At 53.2% G+C, this 24,778-nt stretch overlaps 2 protein-coding genes, 1 long non-coding RNA gene and 1 other non-coding gene across 10 annotated transcripts in view; 2 read left to right on the top strand and 2 right to left on the bottom strand.

Moving 5' to 3' along the window:
• LOC114114011 (uncharacterized) lies at window positions 1–8,720 on the bottom strand. The gene is made up of 3 exons (XR_003588840.3): window positions 8,591–8,720; window positions 6,346–6,461; window positions 1–4,037 (listed from the first exon to the last, which is right to left on the bottom strand). It is a non-coding gene; the product is annotated as an uncharacterized LOC114114011 (long non-coding RNA).
• Window positions 3,254–3,400, top strand: LOC114114218 (small nucleolar RNA SNORA62/SNORA6 family). The gene has a single exon (XR_003589049.1). It is a non-coding gene; the product is annotated as a small nucleolar RNA SNORA62/SNORA6 family (small nucleolar RNA).
• Window positions 8,699–22,420, top strand: STAT6 (signal transducer and activator of transcription 6). Of its 6 annotated transcripts, XM_027967568.3 has the most exons (22): window positions 8,699–8,897; window positions 11,767–11,903; window positions 12,316–12,454; window positions 12,718–12,801; window positions 13,202–13,340; window positions 13,443–13,495; window positions 13,668–13,816; window positions 14,400–14,531; window positions 14,658–14,846; window positions 15,182–15,269; window positions 15,396–15,518; window positions 16,165–16,257; window positions 16,593–16,799; window positions 17,986–18,080; window positions 18,177–18,313; window positions 18,634–18,780; window positions 19,004–19,067; window positions 19,173–19,283; window positions 19,783–19,875; window positions 20,654–20,719; window positions 20,830–20,958; window positions 21,049–22,420. In XM_027967568.3, exons 2-22 carry the CDS (start codon window positions 11,788–11,790, stop codon window positions 21,236–21,238), a joined length of 2,544 nt encoding a protein of 847 aa, XP_027823369.1. In that variant the 5' UTR covers window positions 8,699–8,897; window positions 11,767–11,787; the 3' UTR covers window positions 21,239–22,420. The 6 variants fall into 6 exon arrangements, with proteins under 6 accessions (XP_027823369.1, XP_042102980.1, XP_027823370.1 ...); XM_042247046.2 differs by lacking the exon at window positions 19,783–19,875; XM_027967569.3 differs by lacking the exon at window positions 11,767–11,903.
• The window catches only part of NAB2 (NGFI-A binding protein 2), a 5,990-nt gene continuing 3,588 nt past the window's right edge, over window positions 22,377–24,778 (bottom strand). The window contains exons 5-7 of one of the 2 annotated variants that reach the window (XM_015094788.4): window positions 24,596–24,728; window positions 24,205–24,396; window positions 22,377–23,224 (exon numbers count right to left, since the gene is read on the bottom strand). In XM_015094788.4, the coding sequence (XP_014950274.2) occupies window positions 23,115–23,224; window positions 24,205–24,396; window positions 24,596–24,728 (435 nt within the window). In that variant the 3' untranslated portion in view covers window positions 22,377–23,114. The remainder of the gene's footprint in view (window positions 23,225–24,204; window positions 24,397–24,595; window positions 24,729–24,778) is intronic. The other variant, XM_027967571.3, reaches the window with a different exon arrangement.

Raw genomic sequence — 24,778 nt, forward strand, 5'->3', positions numbered from 1 at the left:
TGAAAGCACATCCTGCTTTATTCCATTTATATGCATTCTAAAATAGACAAAACAAACCTATGGTGGAAAGAATCAGAACAGTGGCTCCCCCAGGGGGTGTGTTGAGGATAACGATGTACATCTTGGTAGGAGTGTAGATGTCATACAGAAATGAACGGGTAGGGCAAGGATTTGAAGCCAGGTGGCCTGGCGCCAGAGGCCACGGTTTTAACTACCATGCTACATTGCTTTTCTCCGTGAAAGCTGCAGCCTCGGGTGTGGATGAGATTACGCAGGAAGGATAGCCTGTGAAGGCAGGAGACTGAGAAGGCGCACCAAGACAGGTAGGAGGAAGACTAGGAGAGAGGGGCCGTGAAAACCAGTGGAGGAAGTGCTCATTCAAGAGTGGCTAGCAGTGTTGAAAACTGCTGAATGGTCCAGCAAGAGAAGGACAGGGGCAGGTCATTATTCTAGGAGGGCATGTGTGACATGGGCCAGGGCAGTTTCATTGGACTGGTGGAGGTGGTAGGCAGCTTGCAGTGTTCTGAGGAGGTGAGGAAGGGAAGACAGAGAATGTGAATAACTTTCCCAAGAAGTCTGGCTGCTCCAGGGAAGAGAGAAAGGCAAGACAGTAATTAGAGTGCTAGTTAGAGGGCTAGAATGTCCTTGCAGAGGCTCAATCCTGACCACAGCTGACTCCATCCAGAGATGCCCGCCTTTGCCCACCCACCAGGGCTTCTACTTATCCTTCTGTGGAGTGAAGGTCTGTTGGCCACAGTTGGCCCCTGACAGCCACAGAGCTTCATTTGAGAACTTGAGATCAGCCGACACCACTATTGCTCATATCCTGTATCCTTGGCAGGCCTCAGTGGGCGCCTACCCTTCTCCACTCAGCCTAGTCCTTCCTCTTCCTGACCACCCTTGTGCTGCTCCCCAATCTCTTCCTTGTACAAGGTCCTGGGCCACTCTTGGCTCAGATTATCCTTGTCCCTCTTTACTTGTCTGAAATGTGGCTCTTCCCTGCGGACACTTTTTTTTTTTTTTAAAGATATATCATTTATTCTCCCAAGTGAACAAGTCGGATGACTGTGGGAGCATGGACAGTCAGCCTGCTCTGTGCTCACCATTTCTTATAGTCAGTGTGGCTCCACCAAAGTCTCAGGGATGCACTGAGCAGCAAGTAACAGAAGACCCAATTAAAGTAGACTGAACAAAGAGTTCTAGAACAGACCTGGGACTGCTTGATTCATTAAGAGTTTTCTACCTCTTCACACTGCTACTCTGTCCTCAATGGCTGATGGTCTCTTTCCTCAGACATCACATGTAGTCTTCGTAATGAAGTAAAACAAAATCTTTTCCAAGCTCCCCACAAACTCCTATTAGCCAGGACAATGGAAACACCATGATTGGTAAGAGCAATGAGATTCATCCCCTAAATGCATGGGAGGGGAACACCTGTATATAATCCAGACTTTGCCAACCAGGGAGAAAGACTCGCTGCTGAGCAGGCATCATCAGTGCTTGCCTTGGTAGTCATACAAATTCCTCTTCCTTTTAAGGGTCAGCTATTGCACGCTCCGTTGACAAGATGTGTGGCATACTGCTTAAGGGCAACAGGGCTTGTGCCAGATTAACTGGATGTGAATCCCAGCTCGCTTGCCAGCTCTTTGGCTGTGGGCAGATCACTTAAACTTTCCACACTGCAGCTTCCTGATCTGTAAAACAAGGGCTACTAGCACTATCCAACAGAACTTTCTGTGATGATGGAAGGAAATGTCCCATATCTGTGCTAATACAGTAGCCACTAGCCATATGTGGCTGCTGAGTGTTTAAAATGTGGCAAGTACATGTGAGGGATTGTTTTTTTAATGTTTGTGTACTTATGTATGTATGTGGCTGCACTGGGTCTTAGTTGTGAAACATGGGAAGTTTAGTTGCGGCATGTGGGATCTAGTTTCCTGACCAGGGATGGAACCTAGGCCCCCTGCACTGGGAGCGTGGAGTCTTAGCTGCTGGACCATGAGGGAAGTCCCAAGAACTGTTTTGTTTTTTTTTTAATGAAAATTAAATAGTCACATTTGACTAGTGACTTGGCTTCCCTGATAGCTCAGTTGGTAAAGAATCTGCCTGCAGTACAGGAGACCCTGGTTCGATTCATGGGTTGGGAAGATCCGCTAGAGAAGGGATAGGCTACCCACTCCAGTGTTCTTGGGCTTCCCTTGTGGCTCAGCTGGTAAAGAATCCACCTGCAATGAGGGAGACCTGGGTTCGATCCCTGGGTTAGGAAGATCCCCTGCAGAGGGGAACAGCTACTCACTCCAGTATTCTGGCCTGGAGAATTCCATGGACTGTATAGTCCTTGGGGTCACAAAAAGTGGGACATGACTGAGCGACTTTCACTTCACCACACTGGGCACATACTTCTAATTCATAGTACTGTTGTAGGATAAAATGTGCAGTACTTGGATGATTTAAAAAGCAGGAATTGAAGTAACACATAAACTCTCATTAAATGTTAGTTATTACTTTTGCCGCCATCCACTGATGTCCCGGTCATTTGCCCACTCTCCTTGAAGAAAGACTATGGCATCTGATTCACTGTCTTCCTTGCCACCTCAGGTCTTTAGCAAACCCAGGTGGCTTCAATGTTCATGCAGGTAGTCCAGCAGCACCCTGGTCTCTTCAACTCCAATGACTCACTTCCATTTTGCCATAGCCACTCACTCCCATAGCCACAACCTCTACCACACCATCCCAGGAGAGCTCAGTGGAATCTCACCCCTTTGTCTCTGACTACACATGCCAACCTTTCAATTCCTTCCTTCTCTTGCTCCCAGGAAGTCTGATCTTTAGGTTGGTTGAGACTTCCAGTTCCTTGATTCTATTCTTTCCTTTCCCACTGGCTCTTGTCTTTACTTCTCTTCCTAACCAGGTTGATTCCACAATGCTTCACTTCTCCTCCTCCATATGGTACTCTTCTTCATTATTATTAACCTTCATTATTATTAACCTTCTGAACAGTTCTCCCGGTTTCAGATTTACTGTTTAAATCCATTCTCCACACTGCAACCAGGGTAGTCTCTCTACTCAATCTCATCATATTGCCCACCTGCCCTAAATCCTCTGCTGTTCCCCACTGCCACCTATCACCCATTTCCAGAGGTACCATGCTCCCACAGCATCCATGTTCTTGCACATGCTAGACTCCCTTCCTAATGTTCCTTTCCTCTTGTTCTCGGCCTGAATAACTTCTTTCCCTTTTAGATTCAGTTTGTCTGCACATTGTTAGAGCTTGGAGTTGAGGCCGCTGGCCAATGAACTCACAAGCGTAGGTAGTGTTTTACACGAGGGGCAAGTTTTTCACTAACACCACAAGGGTCTCTGGCCAATGAGTGGAGTTGGACAGTAATACTTGAAGTGTGATTTTAAGGAATGAGAGCTTATTTAAGGAGAGGCGAAAACATTTTAAAAATAGTCTTTTTTTTCTCTCTTCTTCAATATTTCTAACTCTTCAGGCAGTACTTGACTCTTCTGTTTTCTCAGTTCGTATATCCTACTTGAGATCCTAAAAAGGGAGCGCACTCAGCGGGTCTGATGTGGATGCACGCCTGGGAAGTTCTGCGCATGCGTGGCACCATCACCCGAGAGCACCCATGGGAGGTCATGCTGGATCTCTACTTCTACAGAGATCCTGAAGAGACTGAAAAAGAAGAGCAGGCAGCAGCTGAGAAGGCTGTGACCAAGGAGGAATTTCAGGGTGAATGGGCTGCTCCAGCTCCAGAGTTCAATGCTACTCAGCCTGAGGCAGCAGACTGGTCCGAAGGCGTGCAGGCGCCTTCCGTGCCCATTCAGCAGTTCCCCACTGAAGACTGGAGTGCTCCGCCTTCCACTGAAGACTGGAGTGCTCCGCCTTCCACTGAAGAATGGTCTGCAGCTCCACCGCTCAGGCCACTGAATGGGTAGTAACCACCACTGAGTAAGCTGTTCTTCCAAACACTTGTAGAACGTCCACAAACTTCCACCAAAACGGAAATCTGGTTGATGGAAAATAACTGTTTCTAAAAAAAAAAAAAAAAAAAAAAAAGATTCAGTTTGGGCGTCACCTCCCTGATCTCTGCTATCCCCTAACCTAGTTGAGGTGCCCCTCCCACAGGCTCCCATGGCACCTGTGCTTCACTGGAGGCACAGTCCTAATGATGCTGGGCTGTGATATAAGATACCATTGTTAACAAATCTGACTCCCTGTCTTGGCTATGAAAGCCTGAGAACAGACACCCAACAAATTGTTACTGAATTGACTGGACATAGATTTTGGGAAGATTGCTTGCTACCAATTCAATTCACATTTTTAAAGGTGGAGGGATTTGAATGTGTTTGTATGTTGAGGGTTAAGAGCTATAATAAGGAACTGCCTGGTGGTCGAGTGCTTAGGACTTGGCACTTTCACAGCTGAGGGCCCAGGTTCAATCCCTGGTTAGGGAACTAAGATCCTGGTTAGGGAACTAAGATCCTGCAAGCTGTGAGGTGTGACCAAAAGAAAATGGCCTGCAATAATTAGTGAATGAGAGGCAGGAGATCTGGAGGATAGAGGGGACAATGACTGGAACAGTGCCCGGGGAGGTAGGTGAGGTCCTGAGCACAGATGGAGGAACATCCTTCAGGCAGGGGAAGAGACAGGCTCTCCTGCCTGTTGAAATGTCTGTTGTCAGGGAGCAGGAAACTGGAGGAGTTTCCAACTGACAAGTCTCTGTTCCCTCTAATCTAAATGGTGAGTTGGGATCAAGGTGAATGGAAATTTGGGGGGAAGAGCAAAGGCCTGGGAGACACAGCTGCCTAGGGACCCAAAGCCACTTCCCACACTTCTGTGAACTTTTCCTCCGATCCCTCAGTCCCCCACCTACAAATCCCAGGCTGCTGTCCAGTGCTCCTGAATGTGGCCTGCATTCATCTTGGCTGTGAAATGTACTAAGCCCCTGCCTTTAATCCATCACTAAGTTTAGTCCTCATATAAGAGAGTATATGTAAAACAGCCCACCCCAGGTACACAGTAAACACGAGGTAAATGGTAGCCTTTGTATTGACTAGCACGGATAAACTGTTGGTTTTTCTAGCTGCATAGCAGTGTTTACAGGATGATACATGCCTCTGCCCTCCAGGAGCTTATTTCCTTGTCAGAGAAGGATGTACCCCTATGATAATTAAAAAGCAATACAAAGTGATATGTGATAGTTATTGTCTGGTCGCTATCATGTCTCTCTCTCTTTTTTTTTTTTCCATGTCCAACTCTTTTGCCACCCCATGGACTATAGTCCACAAGTCTCCTCTGTCCATGGGATTTCCCAGGCAAGAATACTGGAGTGGGTTGCCATGCCCTTCTCCAGGGTATCTTCCTGACCCAGGGATTGAACCTGTGTCTCCTGCATTGGCAGGTAGATTCTTTATCACTGAGCCACCAGTGAAGCCCCGTGTGATGGTTACCAACACCCAAATGGCGCTTTGTTTTTGACCACAACAAGCACTGAAAAGTATCTTTTCCATCAAGACCTAGAACTCAAATCAATATATAAAGTGAAACAAATTTCACAGGAGAAGGGGACGACAGAGGATGAGATGGCTGGATGGCATCACTGACTCAATGGATGTGAATCTGAGTGAACTCCGGGAGTTGGTGATGGACAGGGAGGTCTGGCGTGCTGTGATTCATGGGGTCGCAAAGAGTTGGACACGACTGAGTGACTGAACTGAACTGAACTGAACTATCCTTACTTTGTGTCATGCATTCTGGTATTTTCTATTGTATCCTACTTTGTTTTTAAACAGTGATGGTCAAGACTCACTGTGATGGGTTGAATTGTGCCTCTCAAAAATTCATATATTAGTATGTTGAAATCATATATCCCTCAAACATTCATATTCATAAGAGGTACCCTCTGTCCCTCAGAATGTGACCTTATTCAGAGACACAGTCTTTACAGAGGAAATCTTTAGGGTGGGCCCTAATCCAATATGACTGGTGTCTTTAGAAAAAGGGGAAATTTGTGAATTCGCTGGCAGTCCAGTAGTTAGCACTTGGTGCTTTCATTGCTGGGGCCCTGGGTTCGACCTCTGGTCTTGGAACAGGATCCTATGTGGCTTGGCAATAGAGGGGGGAAATTTGGAGACAGACTTGCATGCAGGGAGAATACACATGAACAGGAAGATGGCTATCCACAGGCTAAGGAAAGAGGCCTGGAATGAGTCCTCTCAGTTCTCAGAGGGGACCAACCCTGCCAACACGCTGATCTTGGACTTTTAGCCTTCGGTACTCTGACAGAGTGAACTCCTTTGGTTGGTTAACTCCCTGCCTCAGCAGAAAAATACACTCACCTGATTGATTTCGTGACTCACTATTGGGTTGCAACCTGCAGTTCCCAGACTGCAACATTCTTTTCTCTCTGCTTTTCCTCCTGCATTCTTCACAGCCACTGGTGGGATGGCAGGGCCTGGAGGAGGGGGAGGCGAGCAAGGAACCAGCTCTCAGGGTCATGCAAGTGGGGGTAGGGTTACCAGTAGCCTAGCCAGCTCCACGCTTATATGACCTGAAGGTGAGCACCTCCTCCAACTCAGCACCCTCAACACCTCACCCTGGCCTAGGCCGTGTCAAGTAGGTACAAGCCTTGTCTCCATTTGAGAGGTTGACACACAGTCACAAAGCTTTTAAGTGGAGTTCGATCCACGTCAGATATGCCTTTAATTCCTCTGATGACATCAGTCTCCCCGTCTGTGCAATCAGTTAGAGAAGATGATAATAAATACTGTTTTACTATTTGTATGTGCTTCTCACCTTCCTATCCCCCAAAGGAGTCAAAGTTAAAGACTCAAGTTCATGCCTCCTCTCCTCTTGCCAAAGTTCTGAGGGACACGGCCCTCTGGAGACCCCTAGGTGGCAAGGCCTAAGTTTAGTCACTGTCTCTGGATGTCAGCAGGCAGAGTGGAGTGCACACAGAATGCACGTGTCGTGAGCGCCTTTGTGCACATACTGTGATCGATCGCAGCACTGCCAGCTGTATAAACCCAAGGACAGGGTCCCCGCCTGCCATCTCCGCCCCAGCTCTCCTTCCTTTCCAACTGGCTGCCTTACAGACACAATAAATATATAAACACACACCTCCAACAGCCTCTGCCTTTGTGGCATTAATATTACCCTCAAATCTGGGGATCCTATGTAAGATAGAGGCTCTTCTGTCTTTCTCCTGCCTGGCTAGTTCTGGGACAATAAAATAACGTCTAACATTTACTGTGTACCAGGCATCATTCACATGTATTATTGCATTTCACTCTCACAGCTTTGTAAGTTAAGGCTATTATTTGCTTCATTTTACAGACAACAAAACTGAAGCACAAAACAGCCCAGAGTTGTGCAGCTAGCAGTGCTGGCAGGATCTGAACCCATGCAGCCTGTCTCCAGGGGCCAAGTTCTTAACTCCTACCCTCTGCCTAGCTGGGGACTCTGACCTGCACATACTTGCCCTTCCACGTGGATGGGAGGGGGAGGAGCCAGGTTCTGGGAATCAGATGGGACACCAGGGGGCAGCATAAGCCTGGCTTTGGCCCCTGAGCCCAGCCCTGTTTGGGGAGAAAGGAGGGGAGTAGAAACTGCCTCCCACCTTCCACTGCTCCTCAGAGACCACCCTTTTCCCATACACATCTCTCAGGTTTGGGGGCTTGAAGGTCCCTTGGCCTCCTCCAGCTCTTCCTTCAGCCAAAGCTTCAAAAACCATCCAGTAGTGACAATGATGACTCAGAAGCTGAGCAAGCCTTGTGCGTGTGAGTGTGTGTCCTCGTGACTGCATGTGGCTCTGAGTGCTGACATGTCTGTGAGCCTGCCTGCACGTGTGTGTAAGCATGTGTGTATGTGGGAGGGAGTGTCCTTCTGGCTGGGGAAGTTGTCTACATGCACGTTTATTTCTGGGTGTGTCTCAGTGTTTACCCCAGAAACAGATAGGAACTTTGCCAAGGTTGCACAGCAGACTCATATTCAAACTTGTCCCTTGGGAATCTACGGGCAGCAACTCCAGCTTGCCGCTGGCTCCTACCTGGGTCTCCGGAGTAGTACCCCATGAGGAGGTGGCGGAAAGGATTTTCAGTTCCAGGCATCCCTGGAGGCCTACAGGATTGTGAGCTTCACAGCCCCCTCCCCCACTCCCTCCCATCAGCGGGTCACGAGACCTCTAGGGCGTTCCCCACCCAGCAGGGAGGGGAACCGAGGAGTCCCAGCTCCCCGGCCGCTTTCAGGGTCTTCCACTGGAGGGAGTGCAGGGCCAGAGGGATTTCTTTTTCCAGAGCCCCCCGCCGGCCCCCCACCCCGGGGGGGTGGGGAGCCCAGTCCTTCTTGAGCCCAAACCTCCGGCCCTTGCAAGAGTTTGAGTATGGGAGCTGTAGTTTGGGGTGGCTTGTCTCTACTTGATATTAGGTGACTTTCTGGAGGAAAGTTGATTGTTTTTGATGGGGGACAGAGTAAGCGGGGATCAGCCTTTCCTCCAGCCTGGCGCCAGGGGCCCCCAAGCCCCAGTCCTGGCTCCCCCTCCCAGCCCATGCTCCCCTACTCCATACCAGAGGCACACATGCTCACCCCACTTTCTTCCTCTTCCTCCTCCAGCCCACTTTCTCTTCTCTGTGTCGTCAGAGCTCCAGGGAGGGACCTGGGTAGTCGGAGAAGCCGGAAACAGCGGGCTGGGGCAGCCACTGCTTACACTGAAGAGGGAGGACGGGAGAGGATTGTGTGTGTGTGTGTGTGTGTGTGTGTTTTCTTTTTGGTGGTGGTGGAGGAGGAGGGGTGCTAGCAGGGCCAGTCCTGAACCCGCTGGACAGAGCTACAGACCCATGGGGCCTGGCAGAGCCCGCTGAGAGAGGGAGACGACAACAGAGGGGTTGCCAAGGTGAGGGGATGCCTCCAAGGAGGGAGGGTGGGGGGCCTCTGACTACCAATGTGGGGGGAGGATGGGAGTGCTTTTCAGGATCCTGCCTGGGCAGAATGGATGGTCCCCAAGAAATTGTTTCAGCTGGGGCTGGTGGCTGGTGTTACTGAGTTTTGGCAGTTTCGAAATATCAGAGGAATCTGGAGTGGGTGCAGGCCCAGCACTTGCCCTGCTCCTCCCCAGCATGGGTCACTTTTTCCACACACCCCATCCCCCGCAATCCAGGGACGTGTTAAGGCAGGGGAAGGAGGGCAAGGAGGTGCCCCTCTGCCCTCTGGGTTTGGGGGAAGTGGCAGCCCCTCCCTATAGAAAACTGATGGCAGGGGGCAGTGGGTCCTCCACAGACCCCTATCCGGGCCCCCCACAAAGGTTCCTCTTCAAGGGTGTGGCCAGGGGGTGAGCGTGTCCCAGAAGTAGAACCTCATGGTGCCCCAGAGGAGGGGGAATTTCCCCCTCAAAACTGCTCCACGCTGGGCCCGGCGGCGTCACGGAGTTAACCCTCCCGGTGCCTAACTGGCTCCGCCTCCCCGCGCCCCTCCCCGCCCCCACCACAGCACACACACACTAGGCAACTCAGAGAAGCTCTTTTGACTTCTGATCCTGTGGTCCCACGGTCAGAGGGCTCAGGAATGTCGGGGGTTGAGGTGAAGTTTCGGCCACGAAGCGGGGCTGATGAAGATCCTGGACTTCCCTTCCCCATGGGGAAGGGAACGCGGGCCCCGCCCCCCCAGGCCGTGGCTCCTCCCTCCCTGTCGGTATTCAGTGGGGTTTACAGCAGAAGATGCCCCTGGCCTGGCTGGCCGATTGAGCCAGCCTGGTTATTGGGTGGGAGTAGGGGAAAGTCTGGCCCCTCGTTGTCTGACGATGGAGTAGGGGAGATTTGAAGGCAGGGCCATGCCAGGAAGCTGGTCACTCTTCCTAATCTAGGGGATATGGAGGAAAGGGGAGCTGCCTCTGACTTAGGGATCACCTCGGTCCCCCAGTAGGGTAGAGATAGAGGTCAACGGTCTGAGCACCCTGAGAAACAGGAGCGAAAGAGGGAAGAGAGGAATGGAGTCCTCCCTTAAGTTTGAAACACAAACCAAAAGGTGCCCCACCCCAAGGTGGGTGTAGAGAAAGGTCTATGAAAGGACCCTGAGCAGGAGGGGGAGGATTCTGCCTTTGGGAGAAAAGAGGTCAGGGGGATATAGGAACTGTTCTCTGTTCCTTTGGGAGTCCTGGGAGAGGGGAGAAGCTAACGTGCTGCAGCAGAACTTGGGGCTAAGTGGGTTGAGGGAGACCTAGGGAGTTTCCACCCCCATCCTTTCTGTCATCTCTGGGAAGAGAAACATGAACTGAGAGACCCCTGGGGAACCACTGGTTTACCCACTCTGCCCTGCAGTCCACCTAGGATGGGGAGGCAACTACCTCCTACCTTCTCCCATCTCCTTGCCTCTTGCCCCCTTTCCTTCTCTTCCTTGTAGTCCTCTAGCCTCTCCGCCTCTCTTCCAGGCTTTTTGCTGCAGGCTAATTAACCTCACTTTTTCTCCTTCCTGAGTTCTCTCTACTTTTCCTCTTGCTCTATCTCCTCTTCTTCAGTTCTCCTTCCATGTCCCCCTCCTCTTGGGATTATGAGATCTGGATCCAGAAGGGATCCTAAGGGCACAGAGTGGTGGTTTATCCCCACTTGGGTTTGGATCGCTTGCAGAGTGGCCTTGGCAAGTTGGAGAACCTCCTTGAGCTCAGTTTCTCTACCTGTGACGGAATAATTTTATATTTTAAAAATTGTTGCAAGATTTTAGTGAGGTAAAGCACTCAGTGTAATGCCTCGTACATAGTAAGTGCTTAATGAATGATAGCTATTGTTACTTTACCATCTTCTTCTTCATCTAGCCAGGCAGTTTTCAGATTGTTTCATGGAACCCTAGAATTTTGAGGGATTTCTCCAGGGACACCTTTGGGGTCCAGAGGTGGAGAGAGGGAAGCAAGAAGTTGTAGATTTCCAGGTCTACCACACTTGATTTCAACAGAGAAATTCAAATTTTACAGAACTGGCTAAAATGGTCTACTTCTTTAAAAAGTTTGGAAAGTTCATACCTTACCCAAGCCTCATATTTTGTAGATGAGAAGATTGAGGTCCACGGAGGGGAGGTTTCTTTTTGTTTGTTTGTCTTTAAAATCTTGTGAGCATGCCACAGGTCATGTGGGATCTTAGTTCCCCGATCAGGGATTTGCTCCCTTCATTGGCAGCATGGAGTCTTAGCCACTAGACCACCAGAGAAGTTTCAAGGGGAGGTTTCCTGCCAACAGAATCAGAGCTGGGTCTAGAGCTACAACCCACATTCTCTGCCTTCTCTCAGAGAGCTTTCCCTACTACCGCATTGCCCCTGTCTCTTACCCCCCACCCCCACCCGGCCCCGACCCACACCCACAACTGGCTGCAGCTCAGCTCTTCCCACTCCATTACCCTCAGGCCTACTGTTGAAGAAAATACCTTGTCTCAGGCATTGGCCAAAGAGGTTCCTGGTTTGACATAGTCTGGCTGAGAGTTGTGGTGCTGATGGTCTCTGAAAGGGCTGTCTATGGGAGGTCCTTGGCTGCCCCCAAACGCCAGCTTTCAAGTAACCTTGTTCTTTTTCTTCAGTGTTAGTGTCAGTCACTCAGTCATGTCCGAGTCTCACTGTAGTCCACCAAGCTCCTCTGTGGAATTCTTCAGGCAAGAATACTAGGGTGGCTTTGCCATTCCTTTCTCTAGGAGATCTTCCTGACCCAGGAATCAAACCTGGGTCTCCTGCATTGCAGGCAGATTGTTTACTTTCTGAACTACCAGGGAAGCCCTTTTTTTCTTTAGGCACCCTCCAAACCCCAGATCATGTCTCTGTGGGGTCTGGTCTCCAAAATGCCCCCAGAAAAACTGCAGCGGCTCTATGTCGACTTTCCTCAACACCTGCGGCATCTCCTGGGTGACTGGCTGGAGAACCAGCCCTGGTGAGTCCTAGCTGCCCCCTTATCAGTCCCCCAGGGCCTCCCCCACCTACCTTCCTTCTCATTAGGTTTTCTTCATCCCATTTTGAGACTTGGGACTCATTATTCCACATGGAGCGGTCCAGATTTAGCCAGGAGTCTGTACCGCATCAGCCAGACTACGGCGTGTTGACACGTGGAGTTCCCCACCCCCTTAGGAACCTGAGCCAAAGAGGAGGGAGGTCAGAGCTGGGGCTCAGGCACCACCCACAACAGCTGGAAAATTGGGGAACATGGGGCACAGCTGAGGACTATGGAGGGCCTGGATGGAGGATAAGAGGAGGAAGGAGCTGCTGAGCTGTTTGCTGTGCGGTGAAGAGACAGTAGAGTCGAGAAAGCCCTGACCTGAGGTGGCCTCATCCTGATCTTCCTGCAGGGAATTCCTTGTCGGCTCAGACACCTTCTGCTGCAACATGGCCAGCGCCCTACTTTCTGCCACTGTCCAGCGCCTTCAGGCCTCAGCTGGAGAGCAGGGGGAGGGGAGCACCATCGTGCAACACATCAACACTCTGGAGGTGGGGGCAGGAGGGAGGGCCAGGGCCAGGGTGGGGCCCGGAGCTGGGGTGAGCACTGGATGCTGGAAGGAAGTTGGTGTTCCTCTGGTTAGCTGTTAGCTAGCAGGCAAATTAGACTTTAAAAGCATGCAAATGCATGCAAACTTCTGGAGTCCATGATTGTGCTGCCTTTTAGTTCATGTGTGAATGGGGAGGGGGATTGGTGAGGGAGAATGACATGAGTAAGAGCAAGGCTAACCCCATCTACCACTCTTCATTTCTAGACCATATATCAGAGGGACCCCCTGAAGCTGGTGGCCACTTGCAGACACATACTTCAAGGTGAAAAAAAAGCTGTTATGGAGCAGGTATTGTGATACCCCACCTCCCACCCCAACTCAACCCCCTGGAACTTTAGCCTGAGCCATGAGAAATTAGAAGGGGGTTGAAGTTCAGGAAAAGCTCTGTGTTCTAGGTCCAAGATGATCAAAGGACGTTCCTGGGCTCAGAGTGAGCCCCAAGTTAAGCTCAGAGAAGCTTCCAGTGAGGAGCTGAGGGTAGTGAGGGGTCTGGGGCAAGTGATACAGAGCTGTTATCTCCAGAAGATTCCAAAATGTCAGGAAGAACTGTCAAGGAAGAGAAAGGAGCGAGACAAGGGAAGTGGTCTGTTTTCTACAGAGCACGGCAGTGGGCACCCCTTTAGGGAGTGGAGGCTGAGTAAAAAGGGATGGGCAGAATATCTCACCTGTCGCCTGTCCTTCCTTGCAGTTCCACCACCTGCCAATGTCTTTCCACTGGAAGCAGGAGGAACTCAAGTTTAACACAGTCCTACGGAGGCTGCAGCATCGGGCGGGGGAGACCCGCCTTCTCCGGGAGGCCCTGCAGCCTGGAGCTGAGGCTGGCCAAGGTGGGATTCTGGGGAGTGTGTGGGAGCGACCCCCTCTTGGATCTCAACCCTGATTGAACCTCTCAAATCTATCTGCACCTCGATTTTTGCCCCTACCCTCAGTGTCTTTGCACAGCTTGATAGAAACGCCTGCCAACGGGACTGGGCCAAGTGAGGTGAGTCATGGACTGAGACGTGGAGACTGAGCTCAAAGTGCAGACTTTGAGGGTCTCAGATCTGTGGAGGGATGGTGAGTAGTCCTCTGAGAGGTGAGAAAGGGAGGCCTACCCTCCAGAGCTGGGCAAAGAGGAAGCGTGTGGCTCCGGCTCAGGCCCCACCTGCCCACAGGCCCTGGTCACGCTGCTGCAGGAGACTGTTGGCGAGCTGGAAGCTGCTCAGGCTCTGGTGCTGAAGAGGATCCAGATATGGAAGCGGCAACAGCAGCTGGCAGGGAATGGCGCACCCTTTGAGGAGAGCCTGGCTCCACTACAAGAGAGGTGGGGGCAGGGCTGACAGGGAAGCGGGATGCGCTGGGGGTGGACACCTGCTCTCCCTGCTGGAGGTGTAAGAGAGAGAGGCCAGGCCAGAGGGTCTCGGGGTGGGCCAAGACTTGGAGAAGCCAGATCCAGCAGAGCCACCCATACTGTTGTTCAGGGGTCCTGTCTTGCACACGTGCACCAGGCTGACCCAGCATGAGCAGACAGACATTCCTCCAACCTATACTTTTTTCTTCGAGTTCCATGCCCAGAGGACTGGGAATCCTTTTGGTTTATTGGGCAGGACATCTTTCAATGTGCGCAAAAGCATCATGCATGCTGGCCTCGGACCTGGGTATCAGACCCCTAGGGAAAGGGTAGCTCATTTCCACAGAGCTTCCAGGCACTGAGCGGGAACCTTGCCCCAGAGCCAAGGCATGTCCCACCACCGCTTCAGCCCCGATGCCTTGCAGTCACACACATTGCTCATCCCCAACCCTCCACACACACTATCCTGCTTTCTTCCTGGGTTGAGGGGTGAGGGGCAGTCTGGGCCGGGAGCAGGCTGGAAGACTGCGCCCCCTGACCACGGTTGTGGCCCCAGGTGTGAGAGCCTGGTGGACATTTATTCCCAGCTGCAGCAGGAGGTGGGGGCAGCTGGTGGGGAGCTTGATCCCAAGACCCGGGCAGCACTGATTAGCCGACTGGATGAAGTCCTGCGCACACTCGTCACCAGGTATGAGACCCCCTGCCTGGTGGAGAGCAGACCCCAAGGAAGCAGGAGGGTCAGAGTTTTAGTGGGGAGGCGGTGCCCAGAGGGACCCAGCTGTTCACTTCCCTGTGTCTTCCTTACTCCTCCCAGCTCTTTCCTGGTGGAAAAGCAGCCCCCCCAGGTTCTGAAGACTCAGACCAAGTTCCAGGCTGGGGTTCGATTCCTGCTGGGCCTGCGGTTCCTGGGGGCCCCAGCTAAGCCTCCGCTGGTCAGGGCCGACATGGTCACGGAGAAGCAGGCGAGGGAGCTGAGCATGCCCCAGGGGCCTGGAGCTGGAGCGTAAGCCAGGGCTGGAGAGGGCCTGAGGGGGTGATGGAGGCCAGAGGGGCCTGGGGGACCAGCACAGTGAAGGGGGCTGGGTGATGACGGGGAGGGAGGGCCGTGGGATATGGGGGCCCTGTATAACCATCAAGGGAGAGGATGGGGAGGGACCCACCAGTGCTGGAATGGGGTGGAAGCGTCCTGATTTGGCTAAGATGGGGGTTTCTCCCTCAAGAACCCAAGTAGGGAGATGGAGATTAGGGATTAAGAGTCTAGGCCATTCACCTGTGGACTCAAGCTCCTGCCACTCCTGGGCCAGTCAGAATGAGCCCCTCTCTGACTTGCCCTGGCAGAGAAAGCACCGGGGAAATCATCAACAACACTGTGCCCCTGGAGAACAGCATTCCTGGGAACTGCTGCTCTGCGCTGTTCAAGAACCTGGTGAGAGGCCTTTGGGGAGCAGTGGGCGGGTATCCTCAGGCCAGGCAAGTGTCCTCGAGAGGGTGTGGGGAGCCCAGGAGACGCAGTTTCTGCCTTCATCCTCCTTGCCCTCACCCCATCCCCCAGCTTCTGAAGAAAATCAAGCGGTGTGAGCGGAAGGGCACCGAGTCTGTCACCGAGGAGAAGTGTGCTGTGCTCTTCTCCACCAGCCTCACGCTCGGCCCTAACAAACTCCCCATCCAGCTCCAGGTAAGCCTGGGTCCCAGGTGCCCCGGCCACACACCGAGGCCTGGATTCTCACTCCTCATGAATCCCATGTACCCTGTGGGTCTGGGGTTCACGCATGTTGGGGCTCCAGGGGGAGTGGGGAGGACGAGAACTCAAGTGCACACTCCAGGGAATGACGGTGTATGTTGTTGCATGTGGCCCTGTGGGATTGTGTCCCAGTTTTTGCAATAAGAACTATTTTCCTTAGCCATGCCGATGGCTAGGGCACTGAAGCACTTTTCTTAGACCAGGGCACTGTTTTAAGTCATACGCATGCACACACACGCAGGGTTTGCACAGTTAACATTATGAGGGAGTTATTCTTACTAGCCTCATTTTACAGATGAGAACACTGAGACACAGAGATTGACTACTTAGCCTGGGTCACACAGCTCCTGAATGTTGGAGCTGGCATTTGAAACCTGGAGGTCTGACTCTATAGCACTGACTCCTCACCACGTCTCAGCAGGGAGGCCATAATTCAGCTTCAGAAAGCACTTGATCACACACCATGAATTTTTAACTATGTGGTGGGAGTTCAGGAGCTTCTGGGCACCCTCAGAGCCAGCCCTCTGCAGAGGCCCCTTGTCCCCCAATACCAAGAGCTCCCTTTCCTCACCTGCTTCAGGCCCTGTCTTTGCCCCTGGTGGTCATTGTCCACGGCAACCAAGACAATAACGCCAAAGCCACCATCCTGTGGGACAATGCCTTCTCTGAGATGGTGAGGCAAGACCCGGAGTTGGGGGAAGGAAGGGCTATAACCTGAGGGGTGGGTGTAGGCTGGTGGGGTGGCTGGTATGTCCGCATGAGAGTGGCCATAACTCCTTCTCAGAGACTTGTTTCTGTCCTTCTGACCTCCTTTTGTGCCAATCTTAGCACCGATTCTGTGGTGGCACTTTAGACTACTGTTGGAAAAGCACCGTTTTTCTTGGGCAGACTCAGGGGGACAAGGCTGGCGAGGGACAGTCTTGGGAAGGGGGGGAGGATGTAGGCCCTTCTGAGAAGGAATGGCTATGTCAGCCTGAGGCTCCCTCACCTTCTCCCCTCCCCTCCCAGGACCGCGTGCCCTTTGTGGTGGCTGAGCGGGTGCCCTGGGAGAAGATGTGTGAAACTCTGAACCTCAAGTTCATGGCTGAAGTGGGGACCAACCGGGGGTTACTCCCAGAGCACTTCCTCTTCCTGGCCCAGAAGATCTTCAGTGACAGCAGCCTGAGTATGGAGGCCTTCCAGCACCGTTCTGTGTCCTGGTCACAGTTCAACAAGGTCATTCCCCTGCCCTTTGGACCTCCCACCCCTAAGCTCTTCATCCCTGGGGCACTCAGGGCCTTCCCAACCTCTGCCCAGGGACCAACCGCTAGGATTTTCACAGTGCCCCGCCACGTTCATCAGGAGGGCCTCTGCCCTGGCCCAGGCAGGAAAACCCCTTGGCTCTCTGGCATCCCCCTAGCTTTTGTCTGGGGGCCCTCTGTCTTCCCTTTTGCTAGTGATTTGCATGACTCACCCAGATTGTGTGTAAACACAGCTTTGATTCAAAATGACTTTGACCCATTGGGAAAATAGTTCTTATTGCAAAAACCAGGATGAAATCCCACAGGGAGAAATGCAATAACACCAGACCATGAGTTGACAGCTTAGTATATGCCAAATTGTACTTGAGCACTGTATGTATGCTATCTCACTTAACCATCACAAGAGTTCTTTCAGGTAGGTACTATTACACCCATTTTATAGAGGATGAACTGGCTCAGAGGTGTTAAGTAGTTTCTCCAAGGCCTCCTAGCAAGTGAGGCCTTATTTCTGACTCTTGCTCTTAGCTACTACATTTTACAGCACCCAAAATAGGTGGCTCAGGACTGGATCTGTTACAAAAACAGGGAACAATGCAGGTCTGGGTGTCTTGGTTGAAGACCAGCTGAGTCAAAGCTGTCATGTACTGATCTCTTTTTAAAAAAAGGAAGAAAGAAAAGCCCACACGACCAGAGGATGTGTTAGCAAAGGGAACAGGACACTTACATCCTGCAAGCTGCCTTCTCTGGACACCACTTCCGCCAGGCCTCATTCTGGAGGGGGTGGAGCACAGTGGTTATGAGGGGGCCCAGCCCAGACTTCCTGGACTAAATCCCAGCTCTACTTTTCACTGGTTGTGAAAGAAGCAAGTTATTTGATCTTTCTAGGTTTTCATTTCTTCATCTGTAAGATGGGATACTCATGGGATCTTTATCCATAGATGTGTAAAGATTGGATACAGTAATTTATGACAAGAGCTTGGACTAGTGCCTGGCACATGGGAAGCTTGAGTGCTGGCCACTGTCGTTGATGGGGTCTCAGGTGCAGGGTGGCCCCTCAGTCCTGTGACTCTGTCATGTCGGTATTCACAGCCCAGTGGCTGGCCTAGCCAGACTCCTGCTCTGGCCCACTCCTGCTCACACCGGCTCCCTTCTGCCCACAGGAGATCCTGCTGGGTCGTGGCTTCACCTTTTGGCAGTGGTTTGATGGTGTCCTGGATCTCACCAAACGCTGTCTCCGGAGCTACTGGTCAGACCGGTGAGTCCCTGCCCCTGGTAACCTGAGGATCTGGGCCTCCAGATCCTGCTCCACACGCTACACCCCCACCCACATCATCTCCTTCATCCTGGCCAGGTTGATCATCGGCTTCATCAGCAAACAGTACGTCACTAGCCTTCTTCTCAACGAGCCTGATGGAACCTTCCTCCTTCGGTTCAGTGACTCAGAGATTGGGGGCATCACCATTGCCCACGTCATCCGAGGCCAGGATGGTGAGGTCACCCCCGCCAGTCCTCTGCCTCTGTGCCTGTGCCCTCAGGGGTTTCTTCTGAGAAAGGTCCTGGCCTTCTTTGATGCCAACCATGATCTTCAGGAAGTTCTTCCTTAGGTTCAACTTCTCTTCTTCCTTCTGTGGCCTAAACTTCTACCTTCTCACTTGGAGTTTGGTGGGAATGGGGACTGGAGGGACCCTCACCCCAGCTCCTCCTCTCCTTGCCCTGGTAGACTGAGAATGAGTCCAACCATCGGGGTAGGTTGGGGAAGGGGAAGCAAGTCTGGACAGAGGGGACTCATGGCCTCATTCCTTATTTAGGCTCTCCACAGATAGAGAATATCCAGCCATTCTCTGCCAAAGACCTGTCCATTCGCTCACTTGGGGACCGAATCCGGGACCTTGCTCAGCTCAAAAACCTCTACCCCAAGAAACCCAAGGATGAGGCTTTCCGGAGCCACTACAAACGTGAGCTGTGAGCCGGGGCTGGCAGCTCTGACTCCTTCTGTGGTCCGCCTCCTCCCTGCTCCTGGCTACCCCCACCACACCTGCTGTGTGTCATCCCTGACTTCTTCCTCCATTGTCACTTCCCTGCTTCTGGACCCTGCCCATCATCCATGCTCACCTTTTCCAGCTCCCTTCCTCCCTAACCCGGAAGCATTCCATGGCTCTCCTTTCCTCCCCACAATAGCTGAACAGATGGGTAAGGATGGCAGGGGTTATGTCCCAGCTACAATCAAGATGACTGTGGAAAGGTGAGTGTGCTGGTGTGGACGGAGAGTGGGGTTGATACTTACTTGTAAGCAGGAAGTGTGGCATCAACCCCTGGTCAGTCACACATGCCTCCTCCCCTCCTCCAGGGACCAGCCACTTCCCACCCCAGAGCCCCAAATGCCTACCATGATGCCCTCTTACGATCTTGGAATGGCCCCTGACTCCTCCATGAACCTGCAGCTTGGCCCAGATATGGTGTAAGAAGCTTCAGAGATAGAACTGGGAGTGGTCTGTGCCAGCCGGCATTCAGCATGGGCATGGGGAGAGTTGGCCCTGGGGATTGAAGTAGGGAATTTCCTTTGCTTGAAAGGGATCCCCCAACTTTCGTTTAAAAACAGAATTTTGAAAGCCTATTTTATTTTTGGCTCTGCTGGGTCTTCCTTGCTGGGCAGGCTTTTTCTCTAGTTGAGGTGAGTGGGGGCTCCTCTCTGGTTGCGGTGCACAGGCTTCTCATGGCGGTGACTTCTCTTGTTGCGGAGCGTGGGCTCTAGAGCACAGGCTCAATAGTTGTGCTGCACAAGTTTAGTTGCTCCATGGCATGGGGATCTTCATGCAACAGGATCGGACCCATGTCTCCTGCATTGGCAGGAGGATTCTTTACCATGGAGCCCCCAGGGAAGCCCCAGGATTCCTGGGTAGGGGGTTGGGAGTATCCAGGAGAAGGGCTGGCCTCAGGAGTCTGCTTTCTTTCCCTAGGCCCCAAGTGTACCCACCACGCTCTCACTCCATCCCCTCATATCCAGCCCTCCCCCGGGAAGAATCAGTCAATATGTTGCCAGCCTTCCAGGAGTAAGTGGGGTCACCTCTGGGGAATGGGTTGGGTCACCCCCTGCAGTGGGGATTGGCACTTGTGAAGAGAGGCTCTTCAATGAGAAAGGGGTGGCAAAAAGCCAACACCTGTGTCTCTTCTGTCCACTCCATTGAGGTGTTAATAGTTAAGATCCAGGTTCAAATTCTAGCTCCACCACTTGCTGACTTTGGGCAAGTTACTTAACTCTGATGCCTCATCTGTAAAATGGAATAATGATGATAATAATACCTGCTTCACAGGATTATTGTGAAGGTTAATTTGAGTTAGTAGTATGCATAAAGCTAAACGTAGAACCCGGCTCCTAGTAAGAGCTATGCAAGTATTAGTATTCTGTCTCCTGCCTCTGAAATCTACTGTCATTTTTCTGTTACCTTGATTTGTATATATTTATCTTTCTGGCCTGGAAGTGGCATAGACATTTTTGTTCTCCAGGTAGCACTCAGGTGTTTACTGACTCTCAGTCAAGGCAGGACATCTTCCCCTCATAGGAGTTGAGGTAGAGGTGGGACCTTAGAACCAGCAAAGTTCAGATATTAGCTAATCTATCCTTCCTCTGTCCCCCGCTCCAGTCCCCAGTGCATATAATAACATTTATACAGAGAAGAGGACCAAACTCACAGGTAGAAATGACTTGCCCAAGGTGATGCCGTCAGGATGAGGAACTGGAAATAGTTTCCTTACTCAATGGGCTTGACTTTGCAACAGCTGCCTTGGTCCAGCTTTCCTTTGACTGTGCCCTCCCCTTCCTGCTTCCAGACCTCACCTGCCAATGCCTCCCAACCTGAGCCAGATGAGCCTGCCCTTTGACCAACCTCACCCGCAGTGAGTGACCACCCCCACCCCTATCCTGAGCTCAAGCTCCTCATTCATTCCGAGCCTCAACCCCACCCTGACCCCCACCACCACCTCATTTACTTCTCTGGGGCTGGCAGGGGCCTGCTGCCGTGCCCACCTCAGGATCATGCCGTGTCCAGCCCTGAACCCTTGCTCTGCTCAGACGTGACCATGGCAGAAGATAGCTGCCTGAACCAGCCGGTGGGAGGGTTCCCTCAAGGCACCTGGTGAGTGTCAGCCTGGGGGTGGAGGCTGGGTGGGGGGTTGAGGTGTGGGTACCATGCCTATCCCACTGGCTCTCCACTTCCTCCCTGCAGGGTCCGTGAAGACATGTTCCCGCCCTTGTTGCCTCCCACTGAACAGGACCTTACCAAGCTTCTCTTGGAGGGACAAGGGGAGTCAGGGGGAGGGTCCTTGGGAGCCCAACCCCTCCTGCAGCCCTCCCCCTACGGGCAGTCTGGGATCTCAATGTCCCACCTGGACCTAAGGGCTAACCCCAGTTGGTGATCCCAGCTGGAGGCGGAGCCCAGAGAGACCGCTCTCCTGCCCCCACAGGCCTGCTCTGGGCACCTGCCCCTGCTCCTGCCCAACAGCAGAGAGGGAGGGTGTGTCCTCCTCTCCCCACCCACTCCCTGCTCAGAAGGAAAAGACTGCCAAGAGAAGGTACACTGGGTGGAACATACCTACTCTTTCCCTTCCAACACACCCCTGCCCTTTCCCTCCCAGATAGTGGAAGGGAAATTCAGGTTCCAAGTGAGACACACCCCAACATGACTGCACAGGCAGCACACGCACGCACACACACACACAGACACACACACAGAGCTCTCCTTGGAAGATGGCACTCAGCAGGAAGAGGGCTGGACAAGAGCACAGGTGCGGGCAGGGGGGGATTTTTCTGCCTGCCCCAAGCCGGGGCTCACCACTCACGGGTGGAAACACACACATGCACACATCTGCTCCACAGACTGAGGATGGCAGTATGGGCTTAGGCCCCAGCCCTGGAGAGATGGGAAGCAGTTCAGGAGACCCTGGGAGGGAGGTAGGGTGGGGTCTGTACATTTGGTTACAGATGTGGCTTTTGCCCAGATTAAAAAAAACAAGTCCCAACCAGCTCCAGATTCTTGTCAGTCAGCTGCAGGCTTTAGGATACGTGTGTGTGATTGTGCAGAAGTACAAGGGCTGCGTCTATGTACAGCCAGGTGAAAGCATGTGCGCTTGGGACATGTTAATACATGGATGTCACCCATGTTAGTTGTATGGCTACATAGAACATTGATCTCTCTGACTTTGCCTGTGTGACAACACAAGTTAGCAAGTATGAGATACTGCACACAAGACCCCAGCGAGTATGCTGGCCTCTTGGACGTATGCTAACCCAAACGTACTCAGTTCTGGGCATGACTGTGCTCACGTGGGTCTACGTGGCTGCAACATCTGCGTATCAGGCTGTAGCTTTGGTGGCTCACCACCCCAGTCCTGCCCGGAGGCAGAGTGTGAATTTGGGGTCCAGACTCAGGTGTGTGGTCCCCTTGATGTTCTAGGGGCCCTACCTGCTGCTTCTTTTCTATTTCCCCCACCCACAGCCAGCTTCCCTCCACCTTCCCACCCCATGCCACCCTTTCTCCATCTTGGGGGTCAGAGATCCTAAGCCATAAAATAAATTTTATTTCAAAATAACAAAATAAATAATCTACTGTACACGATCTGAAAAGAAAGACGCTCTAACTGCTCAGACAGGTGCTGCGGCCCAGCCCCCAGCTGAGGGAGACCCTGAGTCCACCCAGGCCTCCCGAGGGGGCCGGTGAAGGGGACCCCACACCCCCTAGAGAGGGCAAGAAGGAGAGAACGCTGAGGACTTGGGGGGGAGACGGGGGTCGGGGGCAAACTGCAGCACTTGTTAAATTAAAGAAACAAACTAGAAGCACAAAAATGGGGGGGCAGAGGGGGAGGAGCATGTCCAGTGTCCCAAGGCCCCCAGATCTGGGGGAAAATGTTTCTATTTTTAGCTGCTGGACCCTCCCAGAGAAGTCCCCCTTTCCCCCATGTCCAAACTGAGTCCAACTGCTCATGTCACTGGTTCAAACTAGAGAGAATGGGAGTGTGCTGGGTAGGGGAAGGGGGACCCCAAGTGCCCTGGGGGCAGAGTTCTCGCCTCCTTGCTCTAGGCAAGGGGGAGGGGGCACCGTGCTCCCTCCCTGTGTCCTCTGACCAGGCCCCTGCTCGTTATTGCTTGAAGCCCCATAGTCCTATGCCCATGGGGCAGTGGGGGAGGCAGGAGAAGGGCAGGGGAAGGATCCAGGGTCGTGACTAGAAGCCAGGGTGAGAGTGGAGGGGTCTGTATGAGCCAGAAGCCTGGGGTCTGAGGACGCCAGTCCGCCCCTCACTGCCGGCTGGCCTCAGCCTCCACTTTCACGCTGTTCCTCCGACCTTCCACCAGCGCAGGATGCGGTCCTGGGGCTGGGCATCGGTCCAGAAGCCCCTCCTCGAACTCTGCAGGGAGAAGGGCCAGGTCAGGCGGCTGTGGGGTAGATGTCGCACAGAGGTGGCTGAACACAGAGATGGGGCGGAGAAGGCTGCGAGGATGAGCTCGGTTTACTGACTCCGGCCCACTTCCTGTCCGGGCGGGGCCGGGGTTCCATACCCAAGTGTGTGCGCCCCCCACTCTTTCTGGCTGTGTGTAGCTCTCTGTCTCTCTCTGTGTGTGTCTCTCCTTCTCTGTCTCTCCCGCCTCCGTTCTGCTGGAATTTCTGGTTCTGTCGGAGCTGTGGGGGCGGCTTGGCTCTGACCTCTCCCCCTCCCCCATCCCCAGGCTCTGCCACCCCCACTCTTCCCTGGCCTCCTCCCAGGCCCCACCCACCTTGCCAGGCCCCCCAAGTTTCTTAGAAGCCAAAACAGGGGGAACACAGGAAGTCAGCCTCCCAGCTCCTCCTCCAAGAAGAGCCCCCCTCTTTCAGTCCCCACCCCCACTTCCCACCCACGCACAGTTTAAAAATACCAAGCTAGGGTTGGTGGCTTTGGCTGCTGCGTCACTCTCAGCCCAGCCGATGCCCAGCCCTCTCTGCCGGCCTACTTGCCTGCCCCCCTCCCCATCCACACACAAAGCATCCCCCTTCCCCTTCAGGCTCTTCCAGTTCCCAGCTGGCAACCCCACTCCAGCTCCTCGCCTGCTCCACCCTCTTGCATTGGCACAACTTCCAGCCAAGCTTCCGTTCTTGGTGGCTCTCCTCTTCCTGCTCCCCTTTGTCCCCTATTCTCTGTCTCCCTGCTCCCCTAGCTTCACCCTCACAGATTAAGGGTTGGACTCTCCCTACTGGGAACAGCCCTGCAGGGCCCCCCTCCCCAACTCAAGGCCTGCTGGCTGGAGCCCCACCATCCTGCCCTCCTCCTCCCAGCTGGCCCCAGGACACCAGGATTGCTGTGTGGGGCCTGGGTAGTGGGGTGCTTGGGGACAGCACTGCTTGCTGCCTCACCTGCGAGAGGCGGCTTCGCAGGCACACAGGGGCTGAGGCGGCCCACGCGGTCATGGGAGACGAGGCGGGCTAGCCGCAGCCCCTCATCCATCAGTGTCTGCTGCAGGATGTGGCGGCTCCACAGCCCGTGGGCTGGCAATGCCAGAGGCAGGTCAGCAGGGGGCGGCGTCAGCCTTGGACATGACCCCACAGCTGCGGGCATGGGCACGGGTCAGGTAAGGGACCACAGCAACAGAACCCCCACCCTCAACCACACAGCCAGGCCCAGAGGCCCAGGTCCACTGGCCCCTATCCGGCCGGCCTCCCAACCCTGCTCCAGGCAGTTGCCTCCTGGTGCCCTCCTCCCGTGCCCTCTACCCCCACAGTAAGAATGGTTGTGATACATACTCACCCTGCAAGTGCCCATCCAGGCTCTCCCCAGACAGACTGGCGCTGTCTTCCTCCAGGCTGGGGCGGAATGGGGGAGCATAGGATTCAGGGCCAGGAGGAGGCTGCTGGATTTCAGAGTGACTTTGTTCTCCAACCTGTGGATGCCCCAAATAAGGAAATGAGGACTGGCAAGGGAGTGGGCTGG

The sequence above is a fragment of the Ovis aries genome, chromosome 3 (genome assembly GCF_016772045.2).
Source record: "Ovis aries strain OAR_USU_Benz2616 breed Rambouillet chromosome 3, ARS-UI_Ramb_v3.0, whole genome shotgun sequence".
Lineage (NCBI taxonomy): Eukaryota > Metazoa > Chordata > Mammalia > Artiodactyla > Bovidae > Ovis > Ovis aries.

Bases quoted from the DNA above. Each gene is read 5' to 3' on its own strand.
- STAT6 (XM_027967568.3), top strand. From the start codon at position 11,788: ATGTCTCTGTGGGGTCTGGTCTCCAAAATGCCCCCAGAAAAACTGCAG. The intron at 12,455-12,717 runs GTGGGGGCAGGA...CTTCATTTCTAG, and splicing joins AACACATCAACACTCTGGAG to ACCATATATCAGAGGGACCC. The intron at 14,532-14,657 runs GTATGAGACCCC...TACTCCTCCCAG, and splicing joins CTGCGCACACTCGTCACCAG to CTCTTTCCTGGTGGAAAAGC.